This window comes from Octopus sinensis, linkage group LG1 (assembly GCF_006345805.1).
Source record: "Octopus sinensis linkage group LG1, ASM634580v1, whole genome shotgun sequence".
Lineage (NCBI taxonomy): Eukaryota > Metazoa > Mollusca > Cephalopoda > Octopoda > Octopodidae > Octopus > Octopus sinensis.
Window position 1 is genome coordinate 176009816 of NC_042997.1, and position 27674 is coordinate 176037489.

The 27674-nt window shown below is 35.4% G+C and overlaps 1 protein-coding gene across 5 annotated transcripts in view; it reads left to right on the plus strand.

Moving 5' to 3' along the window:
- Positions 1–27674, plus strand: part of LOC115212006 (choline transporter-like protein 2) — a 206067-nt gene that overhangs the window by 120959 nt on the left and 57434 nt on the right. The window contains exon 1 of one of the 5 annotated variants that reach the window (XM_029780815.2): positions 10036–10384. The exons of 3 other annotated variants lie outside the window; for them this stretch is intronic. In XM_029780815.2, the coding sequence (XP_029636675.1) occupies positions 10354–10384 (31 nt within the window). In that variant the 5' untranslated portion in view covers positions 10036–10353. Of the gene's footprint in view, positions 1–10035; positions 10385–23206; positions 23356–27674 lie in introns of those variants that run through there. One more of the 5 variants, XM_036507064.1, reaches the window with a different exon arrangement.

The window sequence follows — 27674 nt, forward strand, 5'->3', positions numbered from 1 at the left end:
AAATTCAGATATAAAACTCTTACTTGTCTGACTTTCTCTATGCTTTGACTTTTCTCTTTTTTCTTTATCGATGTGGCTTTGTCTAATTCTCTTTGCTTCACTTCCTTTCATTTTCTCCTTTTGACTCACACTCTCTGTCTCTCTCTGTCTCTCTCTCTGTCTCTCTCTCTCTCTTTTCTTGTTTTGTCTTTGTGTAACTCTCTTTCTCTTTGTTGCAACCAATATCTTTCCGTTTATTTCTCTCTTTCTCTTTCTCTCTCCCTTCTACCTCTACAATCTTTCTTTGAATATCTATGTATGTTTCTCCTCCACTTTGTTCTTATCAATCTTTCCATGTTACCTTCTCTCTTGTTTCCTTACCCTCTTTCACATTCTTCTCACCATTATATTTATATGTACATCTCTTACCACTTCTCCTTCCCTCTCTCTCCTCTCTTCCTCATGCCCTTTCTCTCTTCCCCTCATGCCCTCTCTCTTTTCCCTCATGCCCTCTCTCTCTTTTCCCCCATGCCCTCTCTCTTTTCCCCCATGCCCTCTCTCTTTTCCCCCATGCCCTCTCTCTCTTCCCCAATGCCCTCTCTCTCTTCCCCAATGCCCTCTCTCTCTTCCCCAATGCCCTTTCTCTCTTCCCCTCATGCCCTCTCTCTCTTCCCCCATGCCCTCTCTCTCTTCCCCCATGCCCTCTCTCTCTTCCCCCCATGCCCTCTCTCTCTTCCCCCATGCCCTCTCTCTCTTCCCCCATGCCTTCTCTCTCTTCCCCAATACCCTCTCTCTTTTCCCCCAATGACCTCTCTCTCTTCCCCCATGTCCTCTCTCTTTTCCCCATGCCCTCTCTCTCTTCCCCCATGCCCTCTCTCTCCCCCATGCCTTCTCTCTCTTCCCACCATGCCTTCTCTCTCTTCCCCCATGTCCTCTCTCTCTTCCCCCATGCCCTCTCTCACTTCCCCATGCCCTCTCTCACTTCCCCCATGCCCTCTCTCTCTTCCCCATGCCTCTCTCTCTTCCCCCCATGCCCTCTCTCTCTCTTCCCCATGCCTCTCTTTCTTCCCCCATGTCCTCTCCTACGTCCTCTCTTTCTCTGTCCTTCCACCTCCTGTCCCTCCCACCACCTTCCATGTCCTCTCTCTCTCCTTCCACGTCCTCTCTTTCTCCCTCCTTCCACATCCTCTCTTTCTCTCTCCTTCCACGTCCTCTCTCTCTCTCCATCTCCATATCTTCTCTCTTCCACTATGTCCTCTCTCCCTCTTTAGCTCCTCTATCTTTCCATGTTCTCTCTCTCTTTTCCTCTCCTCTTTCTTCTCCCCCACCTCTCTCAATATGTCTACTAAGCATTTATAAACAGAATATCAATAAAATATTTGATAAGATAATTATGTTGCAAAAAGAGAATGTTGCAAAAAGAAAAATGGATGGTTGCAGCTGTTATACACTGCTTTATGCATAATCTTTTCTGTAACTGTCTTCAGTCACTGGGCTTCTGCCATACTGGGCTACCACCTTAACTCTTTAGCAGTGAAATTAAATTTCATGGTTATTCCTTTTATGATGGTAAATATCTACCAAAAAATTAAAAATAGAATTGGTATTTTCTACAAGTCCTGTTGCCTTGATAAACTTGCCATATCTCTACAAAATTTTTTCAAACATGACATTTCTCAACAGAAGATAGATTGGTGTATAAAACTACTTTAAGGATAATTAAATTTTGGATGAATATGTCTATAAAAGAGTTAAAGGATTTCAGTCAATAGATTTCGACCATGCTAGATTACCACCTTTAAAAGTTTCAATGAATTATATCACATTCTCTTCAATACTTATTCTGTCAACTTCAGATGAGAATAAAAGATGAAGTCTGTCCTCATTGAAGGGAGACAATAAAGATGGGTAGAAATACCATAAAGTTTTGTTGTTCAATATACCTTTTTTTTTTCATTCAACACAAATACACATATCTTATGGGTTTTGATCACTGTTTCTTTACACTGGATTTCAATCACCAAACTTCTGTCAATCCAAATTTATACAAGGAAATACGTGTAAGATGCTACACAGTGGGATTGAACCGGGAACTGTGTTATATGTAGAAGAGATAAAAATAATAATAAAGGATTTATCAAGCCCCCTATGGTTTGGTAGTAACATACTTCTATCCTGAGTCAGGATCATAGGTGAACCTGAACTAAGCACTGCAACCTAACAAGACCTTCATTAACAGTACAGCTCTTACTGACTACAGTACTGAGCTGTTGTTTAGCCCCATGTAATCTCTGGCTATATTTTTGTTCAGAGATATTCCAGCCAAACCATCTCACCTTTTCATTCTCCAATGTTTTCTTTTTCATAGTAATAGTATGTAACTCAAGAGAATTTGGTTACTGTATCTAACAGAAACAATGGCCATGATGAGGTTCCTCTGTTAGCTCAGCACTTTGATGTAACTATTTATGGTTCCAGTTTGTAGTTAGTTAGTTGGGCTGTGAGTTAAGTTCTTTGGCATGAGAACACTTTTGTATCAGTAAACAAGTTTGAACTGTCTGTAGTGTGACACCCTGATCATAGAATGGATACATGCATCACTCACTTACTCATTCATGCACTAGACTTAGACTATATCAGAGCTCATGACATACAAAATGATTAATAATCGATTGTTCTCATATAGAAGTCTACTTACACATAACTACATAGGTACATGTTAGTAACTAATTATCATCGTTTACTGTCCATTTTCCATGCTGGCATAGGTTGGATGGTTTGACAGGGGACTGGCAAGCCAGGAGGCTGCATCCGGCTCCAATCTGATCTGGCAAAGTTTCTACAGCTGGATGCCCTTCCTAATACCAACCACTCCAAGAGTGTAGTGGGTGCTTTTTATGTGCCACTGGCACAGGAACCAGTCAGGCATCACTGGCATCAGCTATGTTTGAATGGGGATTTTTACATGCTACTGACACAGGAGCCAGTCGAGGCAGGGGTCTGGCATCAACCACATTCGGATGGTGCACGGGGAGCCAGTATGGCAGCACTGGTAACGACCCATGCATGAATGGTGCTTATTGCGTGCCACCAGCATGAGAGCCAGTCAGGCAGCACTGGCATCAGCACTGAGGTGAATGCTTTCTATCATAGTTTTGGATCTAACAAATCTTTGTCAGTAGAATTTGGTAGCCCAAATAGATGCAAAGCCTTACTGAGAGTGGGGTCCTTCCTTGGCCCTCAACTCCTAATAGAGTCGTAAACATTGTTGCAACATACTGCATAACTGAGGCATTTTAACTGGCAGCTCATCTCCTTCAAGGTTTGAATATAGCTGATTTCTTGCAGAACTTAGAATAATTGTGAAAATATGTAGGATTTAAGCAGTTGAAAATAATGATATAGTCTTTTACTTGTTTCAGTCATTTGACTGTGGTCATGCTGGAGCACTGCCTTTAGTCGATCGAGCAAATCAACCCCAGGACTTATTCTTTGTAAACCTAATACTTATTCTATCAGTCTCTTTTCCCGAACCGTTAAGTTACGGGGACGTAAACACACCAGCATCGGTTGTCCAGTGATGTTGGGGGGACAAACACAGATACATAAACACACACACACACACACACACACACACACACACACACACACACACACACACACACACACACACATATATATATATATATATACAACAGGCTTCTTTCAGTTTCCATCTACCAAATCCACTCACAAGGCTTTGGTCGGCCCAAGGCTATAGTAGAAGACACTTGCCCAAAGTGCTACGCAGTGGGACTGAACCCAGAACCATGTGGTTGGTAAGCAAGCTACTTACCACACAGCCACTCCTACACCTATGACAAATTTCTCAGAGTTGTCTTTGAGCATGAAGAAAATATTAAGTGGGGCCTAACATGTTCAATGAACTGAGCGGAAAGATTTTAGTCAGTGAAAAATATAGCTGCTTTGAAAAGAAAAATCCTCATCATTAACCCTTTAGCATTCAAACCAACCATATTTGATCTGAATATTCTACCTGTTTTGTGTTCAAACTGGCAATATCTGGCCTCTGACACTGGCCTTACCATGTCATTCTAAAGCTATGCAGTCACACCATAAAAATTTTAAAGTTATGAGATGATTCATGATTTATTCAAAACAATATGAATGAGTAATCTGAAGGCTAAAGGGTTAAGACAAGTGATGTTACTCTGAACTTCAAATTGCAGTGAGCAATGAGACCAGTCTTTACTGAACATGTTTCAGTTATATTAAAATTCCTCAGTGGAGTATGTTTATCCTTTGATTTTGTCTGATTGAAGAAAATATATGATCAGACATTCCATTGACGACCATCCCAACGTTTTTCAGGCATAATGTTTCTAGAGCTACATTATCTAATATGTCCTTCCCTTTTTAAGACTGATGAGAATTTATTTGAGAAAAAGTTGGCTGCTATTTCTAGCATGTTGAGTGACAACATATGGACTTCTTCATTAGCTCATTGTATGTTCATTCATTTGTGTATATGTACAGATCTCTCTCTCTCTCTCTCTCTCTTTCTCTCCAGATTTAGTTGTCGTAAATATTGTACCATATTCCTGGCTAAAACAATTATTGATTCCCCTCCTCCCTGCCTTCTTTGAGTTGCAGTTAGGCCTCATAAGGTTTAAAGCAGAAATCATTGGTTCCTCTTTTTTTTTTCTTTTTTTTTTTTTTCTTTTTTTTTGCGTGCCAGAATATGAAGATAATGTATGTGAGAGGAGTCAACTGTCTCCAGCAATCAATACTACTTCAAACTGCAAACATGAAATTTTCTATCTGCAAAATCCTATGCTCTAGTCAACTTAAATTTATTGTTGATCTCTGCTCAATACTATCACTCCCACTATTAATGATTTTATTGTAGTTATCATTTGATGATAATAGTGACTGGTCAACAGCTGTTATCGATAACATAACTTTTTTTTTTCTTTCCTTTTTTTCAAAATATACATCAGATTCCTTGACAACACAATCTAATCTGATAATAATGATGCAATGTAGGCTAGATCTGGGAATTGATGTAGTCTTTTTTACTTAGAGAGAAAGTGAGAGTATCACAACCTCTTTATATGAACCTTTCTCTATTTCATTCTGACATATATACAAAATTAAATTATAAAGGAACAAGAAGTTTGTAATCAGTTTAATTAACTTACACCTGTTTCTGCTTTTGTGCATCACCTTATAGCTTCTCAAATAAAGTGCTAGTTTATTTGGTAAAGAATTTACAGACTACTATACAAACTGCTTACAGTAAATAAATAAATCTGTCCATCCATCTGTCTATCTATCTCTATCTTTATCTATCTCTCTATCTTTATCTATCTCTATATCTATCTCTATCTCTATATCTATATCTATCTATCTCTATATCTATCTCTGTATCTATCTCTATATCTATCTATCTCTATATCTATATCTAATCTATCTATCTCTATAGCTATCTATCTCTATAGCTATTTCTATATCCATCTCTATATCCATCTTTATATCCGCCTCTATCTCTATATCCGCCTATATCTCTGTCTCCACCTTTATCTCTGCCTCCGCCTCTGTCTCTGTATCTATCTAGCTATCTGCCTCTCTCTGTCTCTATCTATCTAAATGGATAGACAGATCAATCCCTATGTATATTTGTATTTGCTGTAGGCGATTTGGTCAAAGATTTTCATTTTGAGCTTTTATGTATAGTGTAGGATACGAGTGACCTAGAAAGACATGGGATGTAATAGTGAAGACAGACCTCAAAATGTCAGACATCATAGGGGAGTTTGTCAAAGGACCTAGATGAATGGTGATATTCTGTGCTTAAGAAGACCCAGCCATCTTAGCAAAAATGTGGCCCTCTCAAGCTTTTCCCCATAACTTATATTTTAACTCCCATCCTTCTCTCAATCTTCTAACTATGACACTACTCAAAGAGTGCGCTAAATGATACCATTTATTCTCCTACACTTTACATTAAATCCCTACTGCTGTCCCTTATCATTTCCTCTACCCTGATCCACTCCCATTTCCCTCTCTTCCTCTTCCCCAACTTAATACTCTCCACAACCACTTCAGTTCCCATTTCTAATCATCTGTCATACTCTTTTCACACTCTAACACACTTATCTACCCACCCACCATTACTGTTCTTCTATCCCTCTTGTCTCTCATAGTTGCCTTGTACCTTGAGGGTAAGCCATATATTCACCTCTTCTGCAAGACACCAGTCCTGTCATGATTTCTCTTCCTTCAATACTGTATCCCACACAGTTGATGGGTTTTATCTCACTAGCATTAGTGCCACAAAGAAAAAGAAGCACCCAGTACATTCTGCAAAGTTGGCATTTGGAAGGACATCAATCTATAGAAATCATGCCAAAACAAGCATTGGAGCTTGGCACAGCTCCCTAAATCATCAGTTTCTCTTGAACTGTCTGACCTATGCTGGCATAAAAAAATAATAAATCATGCCCTAATGATAATGATATAATAATAAAGTGAACATGATAGGTATTTACTTATTTAGACAGTATATAAACAGATGTATGCAGGATAATATGGCTTCATTATTTGGAGTTGTAGGTCGTATATGACTCAAAAAATGTAGGTCATATATGACTGAGGTAGATTTAAACTTAAGAAACATTGGTCTTCATGTTTAACAGGACACAAACTTGATATACAAATAGAAAAGACAGTGTTACTGATCCACTCAACTCTTGCCAACATGTTAAAAACAAAAATAAAAAAAAAAGAACATACCTGTGTGATTAAATTTTCTAAGCAAACTCTATATCCACAAAGTAAAGCCTGCATGCACACACGTATACTTAATATAGTGGTTGGTAGAAGGAAAGGCATCCAACCATAGAAACCATACCAACGTAGACACTGGAGCAAAATGCAGTCTTTGGACCCATCATATCCTGTGAAACTGTCCAACTCATACCAGTGTGGAGGCTGGACTTTACAAGATGATGATGATATAGAAAACTGATAAACACAGAGAGAGAGAGAGATGTGTATGTAAAAATAGTGCTAAGTTATAGCTCCTATATATCAAAAGGTAACTTAGCTATTCAAAAAATAGGGATGAGAAAAAACAAGTTCCAGGCTGAAATAAGTACTACTGTATGAATAACTAAAATCTCTTGAAAGCAGTGCACCAGTAATGGCTCCAGTCCAGTGGCTGAAACTAGTAAAAGAGAAATAAAATAATTAAAATGATTATGGCGGTAATATTGATATTGCCTATAAAATTAGCTTTTATCATGACTAAGGAAGGAGACATTTCAAAATGTAAGCTGAGTACACACAAGAGAGTACATGAGTAAACTTATATCTCATTGTCCAAAGCCTATTGGGTTTTATTTTATTTATGTTGTTGGGGTCTTTTTTTTTTCTTTCAATTAGATTAAGTACTTTAAAGACTAGTTTTCTCTTCCTTCTCCTTATCATCATTGTCATTATTATTGGTGGTGGTGTTAGTAGTAGTAATAGTAGTAGTGGTGGTGGCGGTGGTGCATGAAATTGTAGAATACTAAGCTATCTTAGTGTATTTAGTTTCTTCCTGTTTACAATGTCAGCTCAAATATTGTATGTGGAAGGGTGTAGAGTAGAAACTGTAGATGAGAGCTTTGATATTAACTTTTTGTCTTAATGAATGAAATAAGTACCAGCAATATAATTAACAAACCCTGCAATGCAAAAATTAACATTGTGCCTCATGGAAAAAGAAGTGATGACTGACTTACTGGAGGCTTACCAGTTACTCTACAGCAAAGTCGAAATCCAGCTTTGGTTTTGCTGGCAAAACTTATTTCTCTTCTCTAAGCCCATTGATACCTTTGAAAAAGGTTTGAATGCCACAGCTTCCCATAAAACCTCATCTTCAAATTTGTGGTTTTCTGTTGGCTCTAACTGATATGTAAACCTCTGCGCCAATGCACTTTGTACTATCTCTGTCTTTTTATTGATGCTGCACACAATTCTACTCTTATAGATTAGAAGGTTCTCTCTCTCTCTTTCCCTATCTCTATCTGTCTATCTATCTATTTCCCTATCTCTGTCTGTCTATCTATCTTTCTCTTCCACTGTATCTGACCCACAAATTCCATGCTTAAATTTTGTTCCATGGCTTTGCTACAACTGCAGTCTTCTGGTGGAATGAAGTGATTGTGTGTGGCTAATTTTATGTTGACAATTTGACATGGGTGACTGGACACTCAACCTGTTTTGGTGACAGTACATTTTGGCACTGGAGGCAAACACACACACACACACACACACACACACACACACACACACACAGGGAAAAACAGACAGACAGGGAGAGAGAAGGAGAGACAGACAGATAGTCAGACATACACAGACAGGGAGAAGCAGATAGATTGAGAGAAGGAGCAATGCATTACAATTTATTGAACTCTTTCCTTCTCATACACATAAAGAGAAAATGTTCACATACATTAACACAGAGAGAGAGAGTAAAAACACACACACACACACACAAATATATACATACAGATAAAGAGGGGGAGAGACAAATAGATTGAGAGAGGGAGCGACGCATTACACTTTATTAAACACTTTCCTTCTCATACACATAAAAAGAAAATGTTCACACACATTAACCGAGATGAAAACATTAAAAGCTTGATGTCAAATAAGTCAGCATTGAATCAGTGGCACCAAATAGGCAGTGTCAAAATGACAGCCAAAATGTCTCCATCCCATCCTTTTATATCTTCCACCCTTTCCATATGGGGGGAGTTTGTGTGTCTGTGTTTGTACCCCTAGCATTGCTTGACAACTGATGCTGGTGTGTTTACGTCCCCGTCACTTAGCAGTTCGGCAAAAGAGACTGATAGAATAAGTACTGGGCTTACAAAGAATAAGTCCCGGGGTCGATTTGATCGGCTAAAGGTGGTGCTCCAGCATGGCCACAGTCAAATGACTGAAGCAAGTAAAAGAGAGAGTAAAGAGTATACAATCATTGTTCTGTAGTTCCAGGTCAACTCTGATAAAGCAAACCAATGAACAAAAGAGCTTTCTGCCATGACCATCCCATCTTTTCCCTTGGCAGAGTGCATCTGGGACCACATTAATCAGTATACCCCTTTTTTTCTAACATAGTAGTGCATGATCTTGAAGGAGATTTACCTGGTATTTCTAGCAATTTGTAGGGATTAAATAATCGAAATAAGATATGCAGGCTGGCTGTGTGGTTAAGAAGTTCTATTTGCAACCACCTGGTTTGGGGGTTCAATTCCACAATGTGACACTTTGGCCAAGTGTCTTCTACTAGTTTCATCATCATCATCATCATCGTTTAACGTCCGCTTTCCATGCTAGCATGGGTTGGACGATTTTGACTGAGGGCTGGCGAACCAGATGGCTGCACCAGGCTCCAATCTTGATTTGGCAGAGTTTCTACAGCTGGATTCCCTTCCTAACGCCAACCACTCCGAGAGTTTAGTGGGTGCTTGGAAAAAGAAATCAATTGAATAAGTACCAGACTTTTAAAAAAAAAAATCATTGGGTCGATTTGTTCAACTTGAAGCCTTCATGGCTGTTACCTCAGAACAGGCTTAGTGTAATTCTTTTCAAATTTATGTCATTTTTTTTTCTTGTTCTTTTGTTTCCTGTCTTTCTTTTTCTTTTTATATATGTATTCATAAATATCACTGAAGACATAGAAACAACCAACCTATTTAACTTTCCAGAATAAATAAAACACTACCCCGCCCCTGTGTGTATATATATATATATATATATATATATATATATATATACACACACATGTATTCATATATGTGTGTGGGTGTGTATATAATACTTAGACACGCTCAAGTAAATATAGAAAGATATACACAAATCCACACACATATATAGTGAGAAACTTATTTTCAATAAAATCCAACCTCTATGCCTCCCTGCCTGTCATTCTCTCTCCCCCCCCCTCTCTCTCTCTCTCTCTCCTTTTTTTCTTTACTTTTATTACAATGCAACTTTTAGGTCAGTATTTAAACTGGTTGGTTTTCGAGCTTGCATCTGCTACAATTTCTCTCTCACTACTGGATTTTCTAATTCAATTCAATTGATTGACATAAATCTGAGCCCTCCACATTAACTCAGTGCTTAGAACTTTTCTTCATTTGCATGAAACCGTGATAAGTGTCAAAAGTTGTTTTGTTTTTTTCCTTCTCCCTCCCTCTAATCTATCGGGCATTTTTTTGTATTTGCCTCATATTAGAGTTATACACGCACAAATATATATATATACACATATATATTTGGTTGAATAAGTTTAGTGTCTTTGGATTTTAAGTCGAAGGCAAAATGTGTTTTGGTGATAAAGAAGACAATGAAAGTAAGTTTTGTTTGGGTTTTTTATCATATATATTTTTTTTCTCTAATATTTCAATTTATCAAGTTTCTTGTGTCTTTTTATTAAAACGAAGTAATTTTTCAGTTTCATCATTATTAATATAAGGAATTATTTATCTTGTTATAAGCAATAATGCTGCAATATAGACTTAGCTGCTCATTTATGTTTGTTTATCTTTTTTCACATATTTATCTTTTAATTTTTTTCTTCAATTCCAAAAGCGATAAAAAAAAAGTTAAATAGTGATCTCAATTTGATAAACCATAAAATATAACTTATTCTTTAAACAGCTAGCTTTAAGATTACATTCAACTCTTAAGCATTTAAACTAGCCACATCCAGCCCTAATATTGTGCTTGTTTTATGCCTAAACTGGCTAGATCTGGCCTCTCACACCTACCTTACAATATTATTCTTGAAATATAAAATCACATTATCATAATCTTGAAGCTTTGAGACAATGCATGATTAAGTAAAATAATGTGAATAACTAAGCATTGTATTTGACAGAATAATCTGATTGCTAAAGGTGTTTAAATCAATCTTTATTTTCTTATTAAGGTAGTAGATTAGCAAAATAGTTAAAGCATCAGACAAAATGTCTTGTGATAATTAGTTTTGGCTCTATATTTTCTAGGTTCAAATCCTACGAAAGCAAACTTTGTCTATGTAAGAAATTAAGAGTAGACTTGTTAGTATTTGCATGGGGAGGAGACTACCTTACAGTATTTGTTCAGATTTATTATATTCTGAGTTCAAACCCTGCTGAGATCAAATTTGTCTTTCGTATTTTGGCTTGTTAAATAAAGTGTCGGTCAAGTACTAGGATTGAATGTAATCAACTAAACTCTTTTCTTACAATTACATTCTTCATAGTTATAAATGCAGAGTTACACACACACACAGAGTTGTATACAAGCATACACATTTAGATACATGCATCTATATATAAGGGGTATTTGTGACATTCATGCTTGAATGTACATAAAGTTTGAGATTTTAGTCAGTGACTCATCTGTTGTTCTTACTTGTTCTCTTAAGCTTTCTACAATCATGTCTGTCTCTGCCTAATTGGATGAACTATTCATGATATAACAGGGTAAAATTTCTCTTCGCAATTTGTTGCTTGTTGTCTGCATAGTCAAAACCTTTCATTCATTTGTGCATGACAGAATTTTGTCTTTATTGTTGGTTATTTTTTAGTCTCAGGTCAGCCCTAATTGAGCAGACCTATGGTCAGAGACATTCCATTTATAAACATCTCTTCTTTCTTTTTTTAACCTTTCTCGACATAATGCCTCTAAGGTGATAGTACATGATTCGAGGGCAACTTAGCTGCTGTTTCTAGCAGCAGATTGTGTGACCACAAAGAGGATTGCTCTTTAGTCCCATTTAGTTTAGGTGAATATCAATAAATTATTTTCTAATTTACTTAACGCCATGCTTTATTTCATAGTAAATTGGACATGAGCAAATAGGCACAGGAGTGGCTGTGTGGTAAGTAGCTTGCTAACCAACCACTTGGTTCCGGGCAAGTGTCTTCTGCTACAGCCCCGGGCCGACCAATGCCTTGTGAGTGGATTTGGTAGACGGAAACTGAAAGAAGCCTGTCATATATATGTATATATATATGTGTGTGTGTATGTGTTTGTGTGTCTGTGTTTGTTCCCCTAGCATTGCTTGACAACCGATGCTGGTGTGTTTACGTCCCCGTTACTTAGCGGTTCGGCAAAAGAGACTGATAGAATAAGTACTGGGCTTACAAAGAATAAGTCCCGGGGTCGATTTGCTCGACTAAAGGCGGTGCTCCAGCATGGCCACAGTCAAATGACTGAAACAAGTAAAAGAGAGAGAAATGAGAATATTTAGTAATTTGATTAAATTACGGTACAATGTTAATGCTAATTAGTTAATCTGTTTCAAACTGCTAAGCTGGAGCATATCCCAGTTTTCAAAATGTATAAATGACTGAAAGTACAAGACTTTCTCATGGGTGGGATACCAGTACACTGCAAGATTACCTCATTCCCGCCCAATATTGTTGATACTCCTTTCAACTGAGAAAACTAGAACAACATGAAATGAAGTGCCTTGTTCATGATCACAATGCACTGCCTAATCCAGGAATCAAATCCACAACCTTATGATTGTGAGCCCAAAATTCTAATCGCTTGGCCTTATTCTACAGGTGATAACATTGGAACCCTCTTGATATTACAATCACTACTACACTAATAATAATGATAATAGTAATTCTTTCTAATTTTGGCACATGGTCAGGAATTTTAAAGAAGTGGAGAAAGTCAATTACATTGACTCCAGTGTTTTCCTGATTCTTATTTTAGCGATCTGAAAAGATGAAAAGCAAAGTCGACTTTGGTGGAATTTGAACTCAGAATGTAAAGACAGATGATATGGCACTAATCGTTTTACCCAGCATGCTAATGATTGTTAGCTCACAGTTTAACTAATAATAATGATAATGACTGCTACACAACTGCAACAGCCAACTATGTTTTACTTTCATCTTTTCAGCTACCACTAGGTTTCTGCCATTTAAGCAGGAGATGCAAGTATTTCCACTTGTTTAGCTTAAAACAGAGCAGACCTATTATTAAAGATATTCCACCCATAACCAGTCTGTCTTGATAAGGTACCTAGAACTACTCTATTCAATGTCTTTCCTTTTTCAAGATGGTAGAATATAATTTGAATGAGATTTAGCAGCTATTACTAGCAGATCAAGTGAACACATAGCAGACTCCTTGTCAGATTGTGTTTTTGGTTCATATGTAAGTATATCAGTTACAATGTACATCTCACAATCCTTCAGCCATGAAGCCAGCAACCTATTATCCTGGGTTATTTTTCTCACAATGAAATATTCCTAAATATTTCTCTTTATTTAACGTAACTAGATCATGAAGAAGTAAAGAGCAGAAATCCTTTGAGCTTCATGTAAAGCTTCAAAACATCCACTAAAGATTTTTATTTCTTCCTTTCTGCTTCGAAATAAATTACAGTTGCTCTTTATATATTTGTTTTAATTAGGCTATTTTTAATGTAAATTATTAGACTACTAGAAAACATTTCAGATCTGTGAACTGAAATTAGACTTGGTTTAGGTTTCATTAATAATAGCAAAATTAAGGTTAGTGGTTTAATAGCATGATTAGAGCACCAAAAAATTCTTTGCAGTATTCATTTCAGCTATTTACATTCTGAGTTCAAATTCAGCCAAAATCAAGTTTGTTTTTCTTCTTTTCTAGTTAATAAGTCATGGCACCAATGATGTTAACTAATACCCATCTCTTAAATTTTTCGGTTTTCTTCCTAAGTTAAGAACAAAGCCAAAAATTGTTTTTCTAAGTTAGAAACAATTATTAATAGAAAACTTTGGATGGCAGATTGGTAGAATCATTAAAGCATTGAACAAAATTCCTTGCAGTATTTGTTCCAGCTCTTTACATTTTTATTTCAAATTACAGTGTGGCCATTATCTGGCACCTCTTAGTTGCAAATATTCAGGCTAGGTCTCTGGTTTGAGAATACTTCGCACTCATTTATCTCAGAGGCCTTGTAAACTGCCCTCCTTCTTGAATTAGTGATAATAAAAAAGTACTGTTGTCCTTTTTAAGTTTTTTGATGTCTTAGTGTAGGGCAGTGTCCACAACCTTCCATAATTGGTGAGGGAAGGAGAAACCTCCTTAGATTATTCATCGTTGCAAGCATTTGGGCCAGTACTGTGATCTACCTAATGGTATTTGAGGACCGGATGATATTAAACCAAGATGCTTTATGTCTCACTCTCAATTATATTGTCATACATACTTCTTCCTCAAAATTCACAGCCATCTTACCAATGCTCAGAAAGCATTATTTAAAGAAAAATTGTTTCCCCACAAAACCTTATTTAAAGAATATTTTTGTGATTTATACAGCACTTTGAAAGTTGTTTAAAATCTAAAGGTTTAGCAGAAATAAATATATTTGTTAGTGTTTCATCTATATTCTTATAGGTTAGTCTGAATTTACAGAAACAATAGTATAACCATCAAAGATGTCAAAGAGCTCTTTCAGTAGCTAGGAACACTTATATTTAGCTGTTGACTATAGTTATTTATACCTCAAAGCGGTTTACTAGTTTAATTACTCATTGTTTAGTCGATATTTTACTTGTGCTCTGATTTTCTATGGACATACTACTCTAGATTTTTAGTTCCATTACATTTGTTCCTATTATATTTTGGATGGATACAATAGGCATTAGGGAGGAACATTTGGTTATACAATGAGCACCTGAAACAACCATAGGGAATTTTCTTTGGTGCTGTCTGCACCAAAGAAGATTCTCTGTCTTTATATATGTATAGATTAAATAGGACAACTAATATAATATATTACATGCTGCTCTTCCTACTTGGTGAAGTGTGTATTAGAATAGATAAATGCTGCATATTGTTGTCTGATTTCGGGGAAACAAGAATAATAAACAGCTAAATTACATGAGTGCAGACTTTACCAGCCAATAGCATTTTACATTCAGAAGAATTAAATTCTGCTTGAAAAGACCAAATATACTACTAGTCAGTCCTTTGAATTATATAAAAAAAAAATTAAAAAAACAGGAGTCTAATCAGGTTGAATAAGCTTTTCAAAAAGAATCATTGCCCAAATTGAGGATCTAGCTTTATGCAGTGCTAGATTTAATGAAGCTGCTGACTTCGCCACTAGGGACCAATGATAAAAGTGGATTCGCCAGCATTTAGTGCACAACATTTCTTATGTTATAAACTGTTCGTTATCAAAACCAAAGGTGATGTTGAAGAAATAGTGATAAGCAGAATTAGAGTATCTAGAGGGAAATAACTATTTCATTGGTTGCCTATTTTCCATAGGTTTGCATAAGTGGAGCTTACTGGAACTAGACTACACAATGCAGAGAAAGGAAATTATAAGTTTCTTTTATACATTGTGTAATTTAGTCTAGCTACCTGTTCTGCATGTCTCATGTTACATTTTAGAATTAGTTGATCTGTGAAGATTGTAGCAAAAAAACTTGGAATACATACATTCCTTGACAGCAGAGTAGTATGACAGATCTTTTGTTCTTTTCATTTGAAATGTTGAATGCAGTCATAAAAAGGGTGTGGCAGTATATTTGATGTTACCTTTCATATGTAAACATGATAGGTTAGTTCTAGCTTACCTGGCTGTCCATTGTTCTAAGAGTTCTACTTTTTACTGAGAACACAAGTAGTTAATTTGAAAGCAGTAAGAGTTAAATTAACTTGATCTTTTCAATTCTAAATGTACTGATAGAATATCTATCTACTATTCTGTTTATCTCTTCATATTGCCTTATAATCATTAACTAATGTTTATTATTGAGTATTTTCGGATATGCAACTGTTAAAAAAATAGCATATCGGAATTTCACATGAAGTAATAAGTTTTCTATATTCCTAATATAAAAACTGTCTGCAATCCAATATGATCAAACGATTTTCTCAGCCACAGCTTTATTTTCTCTCCCTTTCTCACATTACCAGTCAATGCAAACTATTGACCAAAAGATTCTATAGTATACTTTTCTGACCTATTTATTTTAAGTGAACAAATCTTTCAATAGTGAATTGAAGTAAATTATAAAATTTCTACTTTACTTTATTTTTAATATATTTCTACAGTCTGAGAGGGAATCTCTCCAAGGTCATTCAATATGCTAGAGATATCAGCCAAATTTCCTTTAAATTTATCATTTTAGAAGAGGACGGACACATTAGCTAATGTACTCTTGTATATGGTATGTCTTATGAAAACATAAGTTGGACACATCTTCAGTGTCTTTAGTCATAGATTTTGCTTAGTCAGGGCTGACTCAAGACTAAGCAACAATTCCATGTTTCGAAATAATTTGAGAATTTAGTTTATTTTTTTGTTAGTTTTAGTCCCCGACTTTGATCATACAGAGGTGTCCTTCTCAAGAGAGCCCCCAAATGGTCAAAGGGTTATCTCTATATATATAAACAGCAAAATGTCTCTCTGTGTGTCCTTTATACAAATCCACAATTCTTCAGTTAGAGGGCTCGCACTTTCTATGGTCATTCAAAACCGTCCAAGGGTGGTTGTGCACATCCTTACATTTCCCCAGTCACCCCACAAAGCCATTAAAAAATCAATAGAAGTGACTTTTTTGTGTGCTTTTTCTATCCCAAACCCAATCAAAATGCCCGAAACTTGATATGCCAATTGAATGCCAGCTAACTGTATGTGATTGGTCGGAGATTTGGACAGTACTCGCATGTATGCGTGCACGCATGCAGCTGTATATGCATGCACTAGCACTATGACCCGGCAACGCCAGGTCATAGTGCTAGTACAACATAAAGTATTGACAAAGTAACTTAAGGTACTGTGCAGTGGGACAGAACTGGGAACTATATAGTTGCAAAGCTAACTTCATAACCATATAGTGACACCTGGACTAATGCAGTATCATTATCATTTAATGTTCACTTTTCCATACTTGCATGGGTTGAATTTGTCGAAGCAAATTTTTTATGGTCAGGTACCCTTCATGTCACTAACCTTCACCTGTATCCAAGCAAAGTAATATTTCCCATGGCTAGAAATTTTTCCCATGGAAGACTGGAAACAAACAACATCATTTGTATGACAGTGATCCTTATTTACAACCATCACATAATAAAGTTTAAAGATTTTAAATATTTTTTTTCCTTTTTTATTGAACATCCTTCAATCTCTCCTTACATGTTTAGTTTTACTATTTATAAAGAATCATATGAACAAGACAGTTTATGTAACTGTGTGCTTCACGCAAGTATCCATAGACTTATGGTCATCCAATATGCCTGCTTGTATTTGGAACAGCCTCTGCAAAAATAGCTGCAGAGGAAGTGGTCTAGTATTTCCTTGAAATTTGCAAGAAAATAGTAGATTTCAAATATTTTATAATTTAAAAAAAAAAACACTGGTTCTAAGTCCTAATTTTATTTGGACAAATTAGAAATGTCAAATTTACATTCCACCTTCACAGGAATAATATAATGAGTACCTTTATAGATAAGAAGTTTTAACTGTCTAGAAATATGGGTACATTGAGTTGTTTGTATAGGGAAACAGTTAAGAGTTAACATATTCAGGAGAGCAGAGGCTTTTGTAACAATGCTAGTGAAAAATAGGGGAAGTTTAAGTGTGGAAAGGTAAGATTTGCCCAACATTTGGATATCTTTTTCTTAGAGGTGACTGAGAGTTTGAAGTGTCTTTGTGTATGTTTGCGTGCATGCATGCATAATGTGCATTTTGTCATAAATGCACATAATAGTTATAGTGGGTGCATTTAGGCATTGTAAGGGCATTAGCAACTGATTAAGATTATTTTTATTAGTTTCAGCTATTACTGCCAAATGCCATACTGGAATACAGCAGAACTTAAATAATTTCTAAAGAAATCCAACTTTAGTGATATAATCTTTACTATGTAAAGAATTTAGCAAATGTAGGCAGAAAGGCGTGTATAAATTAGTGCATTGTTAACTACTATTCTAGATTGGTCAATGTATGAAATTACATAAAAACAAACACAAAACTTAGCATAGACTACACACATAAATTACTTCTGTTGATAAATAATAACTTATTAGGACTTTGGTGTATATTAAAGGAGTTTCCCAAACTACAACAGTAAATCATATCAACACTTTGGTTTTAATTTTTTTGTATTTTACTTATACATAGAGCAAAATTAATTTTTATCAAGAAATGATACTCTTCTCTCTAAAAATCTGAAGCCTTATACTTGTGCAGCAAATATAATTTATGCTTGGCTCATGATAAGATCAGTATCTGGTTGTGAAAAGAAATTCATGCACCATTTCAAAATGTATAAAGTAGACAAGTTATTCCACACATTATATATACCATATTTGCCCTAAATTAGATGTCAGTATTTTAAATGATATCCTGAGATGCAAACTTCAAATAATTATATAATGCATTTAAAGACAAACCTATAATTTCACTGAGGTTTTCCAGTAGATGCAAACTTCCTATTTGGCTCTAAATTTATGACACATTGAAGAACAAAAATAATTTTACAACACAACAGTAATAATCTACAAAACTTTTTAAAGCAAGACTGGAGAAAATTTTTTTGTTTAGTATCAGGGAGAAATCTGATGCAGAAAATCCGGTGGGTTTCATAGCTAACAAAAAAATACTAAAGAAGTTTCTCAAACTACAACAGTAAATTGTATCAACATTTTAGTTTTAATTTCTATAAAGAAATAATAATCTCTTCTCTCTAAAAATCTTCAGCCTTATTACTTAAGCAGCAAATATAGTTCATGCTTAACTCATGTTAATTGAAATCTTTGCTCATGGTGATACATATTCAACTAATTGTTCTTGTTAATAGCACTGACCTGAAACCTATTATAATACTGACATAAAAACCTTGTCTTTATTGTTGCTACACTAGATACTTTAATTATATTAACATGGTTTACCAGACAAACAAAAAGCAATTATTCTTATATGCTTTTACTCTTTTACTTGTTTCAGTCATTTTGGCTGCAGCCATGCTGGAGCACCGCCTTTAGTCGAGCAAATTGATCCCAGGACTTATTCTTTGTAAGCCTAGTACTTTTGCCAAACCGCTAAGTTATGGGGACGTAAACACGCCACCATCGGTTGTCAAGCGATATTGGGGGGACAAACACAGACACACAAACATACATGTGCACATATATATACATATATATGACAGGCTTCTTTCAGTTTCTGTCTACCAAATCCACTCACAAGGCTTTGGTCGGCCCGAGGCTATAGCAGAAGACACTTGCCCAAGGTGCCATGCAGTGGGACTGAACCCGGAACCATGTGGTTGATAAGCAAGCTACTTACCATACAGCCACTCCTGCGTCTATATTAACAAAAAAAAAAGTTCTATATACAAAAATTGGAGACTTAACATCAATATTCCAGAATGTAGATATTTATTTGATTGTATGGTTTTGGAATATTGCATGTGGGAATTTGAGAAGTAAATTTCATAATTATAAAATATATTTATCACAGCCTAAAACTTTCTTCAGTCATTTGACTTTTACTCAGCATTTAGTGATGCTTTTGATTTATAAATTCTGAGAAACTAACCTTTTGTTAACCATGCTTCTGTTTTTATTTTTGTAGTATGTATACTATGAAAATTAGCATACAGTACACAAAGTACAAAATTAAAATCTCATGAAACAGTTGACTTTGACATTTCTCAGCTAAGTTTGCTGGTGTCAAATAGTACCGGGAGACCAAAATAATCGCAGCCTGGATAAACTGGCATTAATGATTATGGTAGGAGTAAAGTCACTAATAATGTATATATCTTTAGAAGTAAACATATTTCTTGCTAATTAGTTAATTTGCACAATAGGCATGGGTGTGAGGTTGAAGAGCTCACTTTTCAATCACATGCTTTTGGGTTTAGTTCCACTGCATGGTACTTTGGGCAATCATCTACTATAGCTCCAGATCAACCAATGCTTTGTGAATGAATTTGGTTGATAGGAAATCATGTGGAAGCTTGTCATGTATATATGTAGGTCTTTGTGTTTGTCAGTCTGCCATCACTTGATAACCAATGTTGGTTTGTTTATGTCCCTATAACTTAATGGTTCAGCAAACAAGGCCAATAGAATATGTATCAGACTTAAAAAATAGGTACTGGTTTTGTCTTGTTCCCCTAAACCTTTCAGGCTGGTACCTCATCTTAGTCACCAGCAAAGACTGAACATCTCTCTGACCTTAGAAAGTAAGATATATGTTAAGGCAGTGAGCTGGCAGAAACATTAGCATGCCGGGCGAAATGCGTAGCTGTATTTCGTCTGCCGTTACGTTGTGGGTTCAAATTCCGCCGAGGTCGACTTTGCCTTTCATCCTTTTGGGGTCGATAAATTAAGTACCAGTTACGCACTGGGGTCGATGTAATCGACTTAATACCTATGTCTGTCCTTGTTTGTCCCCTCTATGTTTAGCCTCTTGTGGGTAATAAAGAAATAGGTATATGTATAACCAAGAGAGATCCAGTTGATTAATTTCTGTGTTGAAGTCATGAAGCTATGCTGTCTTTGTTAATGTGTTGCGTTGTAAAATAAAGTGTTTATTAGAATCTTGAGATAGTCTTTTGATAAAGTCAATGTCTGGTTGTGAAAAGGAATTCATGCACTATTTCAAAAGGTATAAAGTAAGTAGTTAATTCACGCATTATGTATACGATATTTGCCCTAAATTAGATGTCAGTCTTTTAAATGATATTTTGAGATATAAACCTCAAATAGTTAAATATCATATAATGCATTTACTATGTAAGACAAACCTATAATTTCACTGAAGTTTTTTTAGTAGATGCAAACTTCCTATTTGGCTCTAAATTTGTGACATATTGAAGAACAAAAATCATTTTACAACACAACAGCAATAATCTACAAAACCTTTTAAGGCAAGACTGGAGAATATTTTTTTGTTTAGTATCAGGGGAAAATCTCATGCAGAAAATTCTGTGGGTTTCATAGCTGACAAAGCAAGGATTTTTTTTTTAAATGCAAATTCTTAGGTATGCATTTTATATTAAATAATTATTTTGATCTAATATACTTAAACTGTAGTCTTTCTGCAGATGAATTTTTAAAGTTTGTATTCAGGCAGTTTCAAATCTGGATACAGGCAAAATCTCTCTACTGTTTCAACAATAAAACAAAGTGAAATTTCAGCTGCTAACCAAAATTTAACTGATTTCTGTTTGTCCCTGACATTCACTACATTGAGTTGACCAATATCACATGAATGAAATTTTGTAGATAGAAATTGTAAGTAAAAGATATACAAAAGTTTTCTAGGCATAAGTATTGAAATGTAGTTATGTTTTGTATGGAAAAACAAAAATGTTAGAAACACATTATTTCAAATAATAATAATGAAATTATTGTATACAGTGCTCAGGTGCACCACAATGCTATATTCTATCTTTTATCTAAGTAAACCAAATCAAACACAGTGTAATTCAAACATGCATTTAAAATGCATGAAACCTATTACAGAATGAAATCAAACAAATATATGGTCAATGAGCTATGTGAATTGCTAAAAAATTGTGGTTGATCACAATGGTAACAGAGGATTTTGGCACTAATCACAAATCTTAGACACCCAAATAAATACTGGGAGTACAACAGATAAAATGCCAAAAGTTTCAGTCACCTAAGTTCAAGTTCTGTAGGTTAGATGATCTGTCTTTGCTTCTCTACAGATATGAATCTTGGAGTGAAAAAAAATAAAAGCATTTGAATTTTAATACTTGATGCTTGCATAAAATTATCTATATTAAATAGGGTGACTTAATCACAAATTCAGAATCACATTTAGGTTTGATCAGCCATTATTATTATTATCAAACACCACATCTATGTTGACCAAGTTATCACATACCTCTCTGTGTCATATGTATGCCCTCAAATTGTATACTTGTAGATGACCAAGTAGGCAAAGCATAATCTAGAAATACTAAAACAAGACAACCTATGAAGTACTATTACTTATCATTTATTGTTCATAGAAAAAACTATGCAATATGTTTGAATTGCTCAACATATTTCCCTTTAGACCATCCTGCTCCATGTTTCAAGATAATTGTTAGACATTACATAATCCAATTGATTTTAATTTGTGTTTTCTGACAAACTAAGCAAAATGTAGATACACTATTAGTAGAAAATTTTAACTTAAAACTTTTCAGGACAGTACATTTGTCTTATAGTCAAATAAAGTACTTCTATTGTTAAAACCTTTCATTCAAATTTAATCTTGAATGTCATTTGTGCAAAAAAAGGACAGCTGTGTGACCAACTAGTGGTTTGTGAGAAGGAATAAACAACACCATATGTGTAATTACATATTGTTGATGGCTGGATGATAGCTAGAGCTTTCTAAAATCAGTCAATAAAAATCTTGCAGTGCTCTATTAACTGAAAGAAGTTTAGAGAAAAAAAAATTAGAGTGAGTTGATTTGCTATGATGAATGAAAAAATTTAACATTTCAGCTGTTTGTCCTTTTCCAGAAGGAGAGAGAGAGAGAGAGAGAGAGAGAAAGAATATATATATATATTTCTTTACTACCCACAAGGGGCTAAACATAGAGGGGACAAACAAGGACAGACGAAGGGATTAAGTCGATTACATCGACCCCAGTGCAAAACTGGTACTTAATTTATCGACCCCGAAAGGATGAAAGGCAAAGTCGACCTCGGCGGAATTTGAACTCAGAACGTAACAGCAGACAAGATACTGCTACGCATTTCGCCCGGTGTGCTAACATTTCTGCCAGCTCAAATCCAAATAGTGAATGGCAAAAGAAAGGTGTGCTAGATCAGGCATTGGCAACCTTGTCCAAGTGGTAAGCTGCATGAGACATGGTTTATCATCAGGTAGGCTACAATACTAAAAGAAAGTGAAGATAATTTTTCATTAGGTGTACCATTCAGAAAATCCTATGGGTTACAGGTTGCCTATGACTGTACTAGAGTAATATGGTAGGGTTAATGTAGGGAAAGGGGGGAAAATTTAGTATGAGTAGTGTGAAAGGAAATAAAGCAATGAGGAGGGAGGGTAAAAGTTAGTAGCAAGTGGTGGAGTCCATGAAATGGAAACAGGTTGGTGAGGGCCAGGTCAAGTGAATATAATGTTGAGTGAGAAGACAGAGTAAGCAAGGCGATTGACAGAATAAAACTCGCCTACACACATTCAAAAGAGAGAAATAAGTATGACAATAATGAATATTGAGGTGTGCTAACTGACAGTTGTTAAAAAGGAAACATAAAAAGATATTTGAGAAAGGTAACAAACAAGTGGAAACATGAGAGAAGAAAGAAGGGCAGAGGGTAAGAATAATGCAATCTTTATTTGCTGTTCTATTTTTATTACCTGCAAGAAATGATATGTTGTAGCATGTACAATGTGTGCAGTAAATGCACAAATTGTGCACAAAACAGCAGTGTACATACATACGAAACACAAATACAAGCAAAAGAAATTAATCTTAATAAGACAATAAATTTGTACACTCACTACAAGAAGTGTATGTATACCACTCATATTATGTACAGAACTAAAGTAATGAAAAATCAAAAAGTATGGATTGGGTTAATACTAAACAGTATAGAGAATGTGGGTTATGCACTAAAAAGTAAGCATGTTAGATTCATTGAAGTGTGGAAAAGCAAACCTGTTTGGTCTAGAAAGAGAAAAGTAAAATTGTGTGGGTTTTGCAAGAGAGAGTAAACTGTCATTGGTTTTGAAATTAAGAAATTATTATAAACATAAAACTGATTTTATAGACGAGGAGAAAAGGAAATTTACAATGTCCATATCTTTCTCCAAACCATTAATGTTAAGGGACTGAATTTAGGTTCTGGATTAGTGACTACATGATTATGAACTCCTTAGTATGAAAGCCTTTAGTATAGTAGTGAAGTTAGTAGTACTACAGTGTCTTGGTTTGGTCCCATGGTGTGGCACCTTGAGCAAGTATATTGTATTATAGTGTTGAGTTGACCAATACCACAGGAATGAAATTTTGTAGATAGAAATTGTAAGTAAAAGATATACAAAAGTTTTCTAGGCGCAGGAGTGGCTGTGTGGTAAGTAGCTTGCTTACCAACCACATGGTTCCAGGTTTAGTCCCACTGCATGGCACCTTGGGCCAACCAAAGCCTTGTGAGTGAATTTGGTAGACGGAAACTGAAAGAAGACCATCATCATGTATATGTATATATATGTGTTTGTCCCCCCCCCCAACATCGCTTGACAACCGATACTGGTGTGTTTACGTCCCCGTAACTTAGCGGTTCAGCAAACGAGACCAATAGAATAAGTACTAGGCTTACAAAGAATAAGTCCTGGGGTCAATTTGCTCAACTAAAGGTGGTGCTGCAGCATGGCCACAGTTAAATGGCTGAAACAAGTAAAAGAGGGTATTTTAGGAGGCGAAATATATTTTAATTCGTTTACTAAAATAGATATATAGATGTGGAAGATGCTGCTGTTCCTGTTTAACCCTGAGTTATCCTTGACTGAGCAGATCTATAAATAAGGATGTTCCAACTATGACCATCCCATCTTTTTTTATATATATCTAGGAAATTGTTCAACATGGGATTTGGCGGGGCAGTACAAGACAGTACAGATGTGACTTAACCCTGTATTTATTTTGAGATGCTCTCTGTTTCTTTAAATTACTTTAAATATAACAAAATGTTTTGTAAAATAACTTAGTTATCATTAAGCTAGTGTTAGGAACATAAATTGTGACTAAGGTTTGGTGGAAGATTTTAATTCAAAACTTACGAAAATAAGACATTTGTACTCAGAGTCAGAGCCAGTTTCAGCCAGGTTGGTAACGAAAGGGTTCAGGAAATTTTGGCTATTAGGTCTTTCTAGTAGACAAAGCAAGAACATCATTCTTGGTGCATAGATTATAAGATGATGTGAATTATGCAGGAAGCAGCAGTTAATTTTTGTAATTTACAAAATTTTTTTTACACTACTATATAGACAGTTTAGTTGAGTTACCATTCATTATATACCTTTCCTTATTACACTATTGACTTGTAATTCCTATGATAGCCATCAACCTATGTGTATGGCTCTAAAATAAAAAATTTCTAAAGAACAGCTTCCATTCACTTCCTTTTAGGATTTCCCATTTTTTTTTTTTTATAGCTTTTGTCATGTATGCAATTATCAGATTGTCTTCCTGGCAGATAAAAATCTCTTAATCCTATCAGTTTCCTCTGCCTCCAAGCAATATTTTTTTTTCTTAATTATACCACCACTGAGATACTTATGACTTGTGAAATGGGATAGTTCTAAATTACTCTTTAGCACAACTGTGTCTCATAAATATTGATTCCTTGCCTAGATTCAAAGTGTTGGACTGTGAACTACTTCGTTATAGGTTCAAATCTTAGTATGGATATTCTATCAGTTACATCTTGAATAAGGCCTCTATTTTTCTTATTCCAGTCTATCAGGTAATATTTATATAATCAAAATAAGCAACAAGGATATCCAAATCCTTTTTGCTTATTTTGATTGTAATCACTCCATTTTGAATTATATGGATAATACCATACTAAATTCTGGTGCCTTTAACTTAAGTACCATATTCAACTGAATCTAAATTTTACTGAACTTATATATATATATATTCCTCCTCCTGGATGGAATGTTAGTCTATCACTGGATTACTCTCTTTTGCCAGCTGAGTGGAGTGGTGCAACTGGAAATGTATTGTTTTGCTCCAGAACATGGTACATTACCCAGTCCAAGAATCAAAACGACATTCTTAGGATCATAAGTGCAACAACCTAACCACTAATCCATGGACCTCCACATAAAAAAAGTAAAATAGGTGCCACTCCTATTTCAGGATAAGTTAGCTAGTATCCAACCTTGAAAACAGTTATTCCAACTACAACTAAAGGAAACCTCTGTGTTCAGAGCATCAAAAAGAAAAAGACACATTGGATAACATAGACTGAAACAGAAAAATATTTGGTCACAGCTAGATTCTGTGTTCACACATGCAAGATTCTACTTGGAACAAAGCAACACTGCTCCAATAGATATCCCACATTTACTGTATTTGGTACGATTTGGTTAAGTAGACATGCAACAAGGCAGCTACGTATCTCCTTTACAGCAAGACCCTTGTGCTTGTCCCTCTATCAGATGTTAGCCTTTCAACACCTGGCATAAAGCCACCCACCTCCCCTTTCCCCACCTAAATACTTCCTCATAGTTGTGGGACTTCTTCGCTTTCCCTATTCCCTGTTTTTTTTTCTGTTTTGCAATTTTCATGACAATCCCACTTGTGCACAAAAAATGCACCAAGTATATTTTGTAAAGTAGTTGGCATTAGGAAGGTCATCCAGCTCTAGGAACCATGCAAAAGATGGCATTGGAGCTTGACACAGTCCTGCAGCTCACCAGTTCCCTGTCAAACTGGCTAACCCAGCCAATATAGAAATCAAACATTAAATGATTATAATCACTCCATTTTGAATTATATGGATTATACCATACTAAATTCTGGTGCCTTTAACTTTAAGTACCATATTCATCTGAATCTAAATTTTACTGGACTTATATTGGTAATTAATAAGGGATTTCTCCAAATGTATACTAGTTTTGCAGTCAAAACATATGTAGGTCTATTTGAGGCTGTATTTATATATAAATGTGAATTAAAGGTAATGCTAATGCTGCTTCATCATCATCATTATTATTATTATTATAATTTTATATGTGTATAGCTTATTTAGACCATTCTAGTGACTTGCATTTGGGAATTTTATTCAGCATGCAACCATTCCATCAAACAGGTACAAATTGGTAGAGACACAACAGTTTTGACATGTTTGAATGAGTGGCTACATGCAATGGAAACTCCAAAGTAACAAACCACAGGAGATGATTTCTGTGGATTCTTTTGAGGAATTTCTGGATCCTAGATTGTAGGAAGGTAACTTCCAATGTTACTACACCATGCCTGTTTTGGGAGTTCATTCCATATGAGTTTTAATATCTATTTGTAACCTCCTCAATGAACTGATCTGTCTTTTGACCTTGTTACAGGTTTTTAATTGAATTTCCACTATTTTTTGGAGAGAATTTGTCTGTTTTTATTTCAAGTCTCTCCTCAAAATTCTTTAGCTTTCCTAATCTTTCTGTTTAGTTTTGTGCTCACTAACTGGAGCTAGATAGTTGTGGACCTGTTATCCTTTGTTGCAGATGTAGCTCTCCAGTGTTGCAGTATGGACCTCCTATAATATTAATATAGATTCAGAATAGGTGCATGTATAAGAAATAAGTCTGTATATTCTTTGAACTTGGTTATTTATCCTATTACACAGTGTGTGTGTGTGTGTGTGTGTGTGTGTGTGTGTGTGTGTGTGTGTGTAATTCCTTTCATTTGTTAAAACTTATTAATTAAATAATAATAATAATGAAATTATTGTATACAGTGCTCAGGTGCACCACAACTTGTCAGAAAGTGCATATAAAGTACATGCAGTAATGTAAAAATGTCTGGAAAGCGAACAATGTATGAGTCAAATACATGCTTGTGTGTGTATGGAGAAAATCAGGTGTAGTGTTGGCGAATCTCAGAAAGCATGGAAGTTTTGAAGGATTCAGT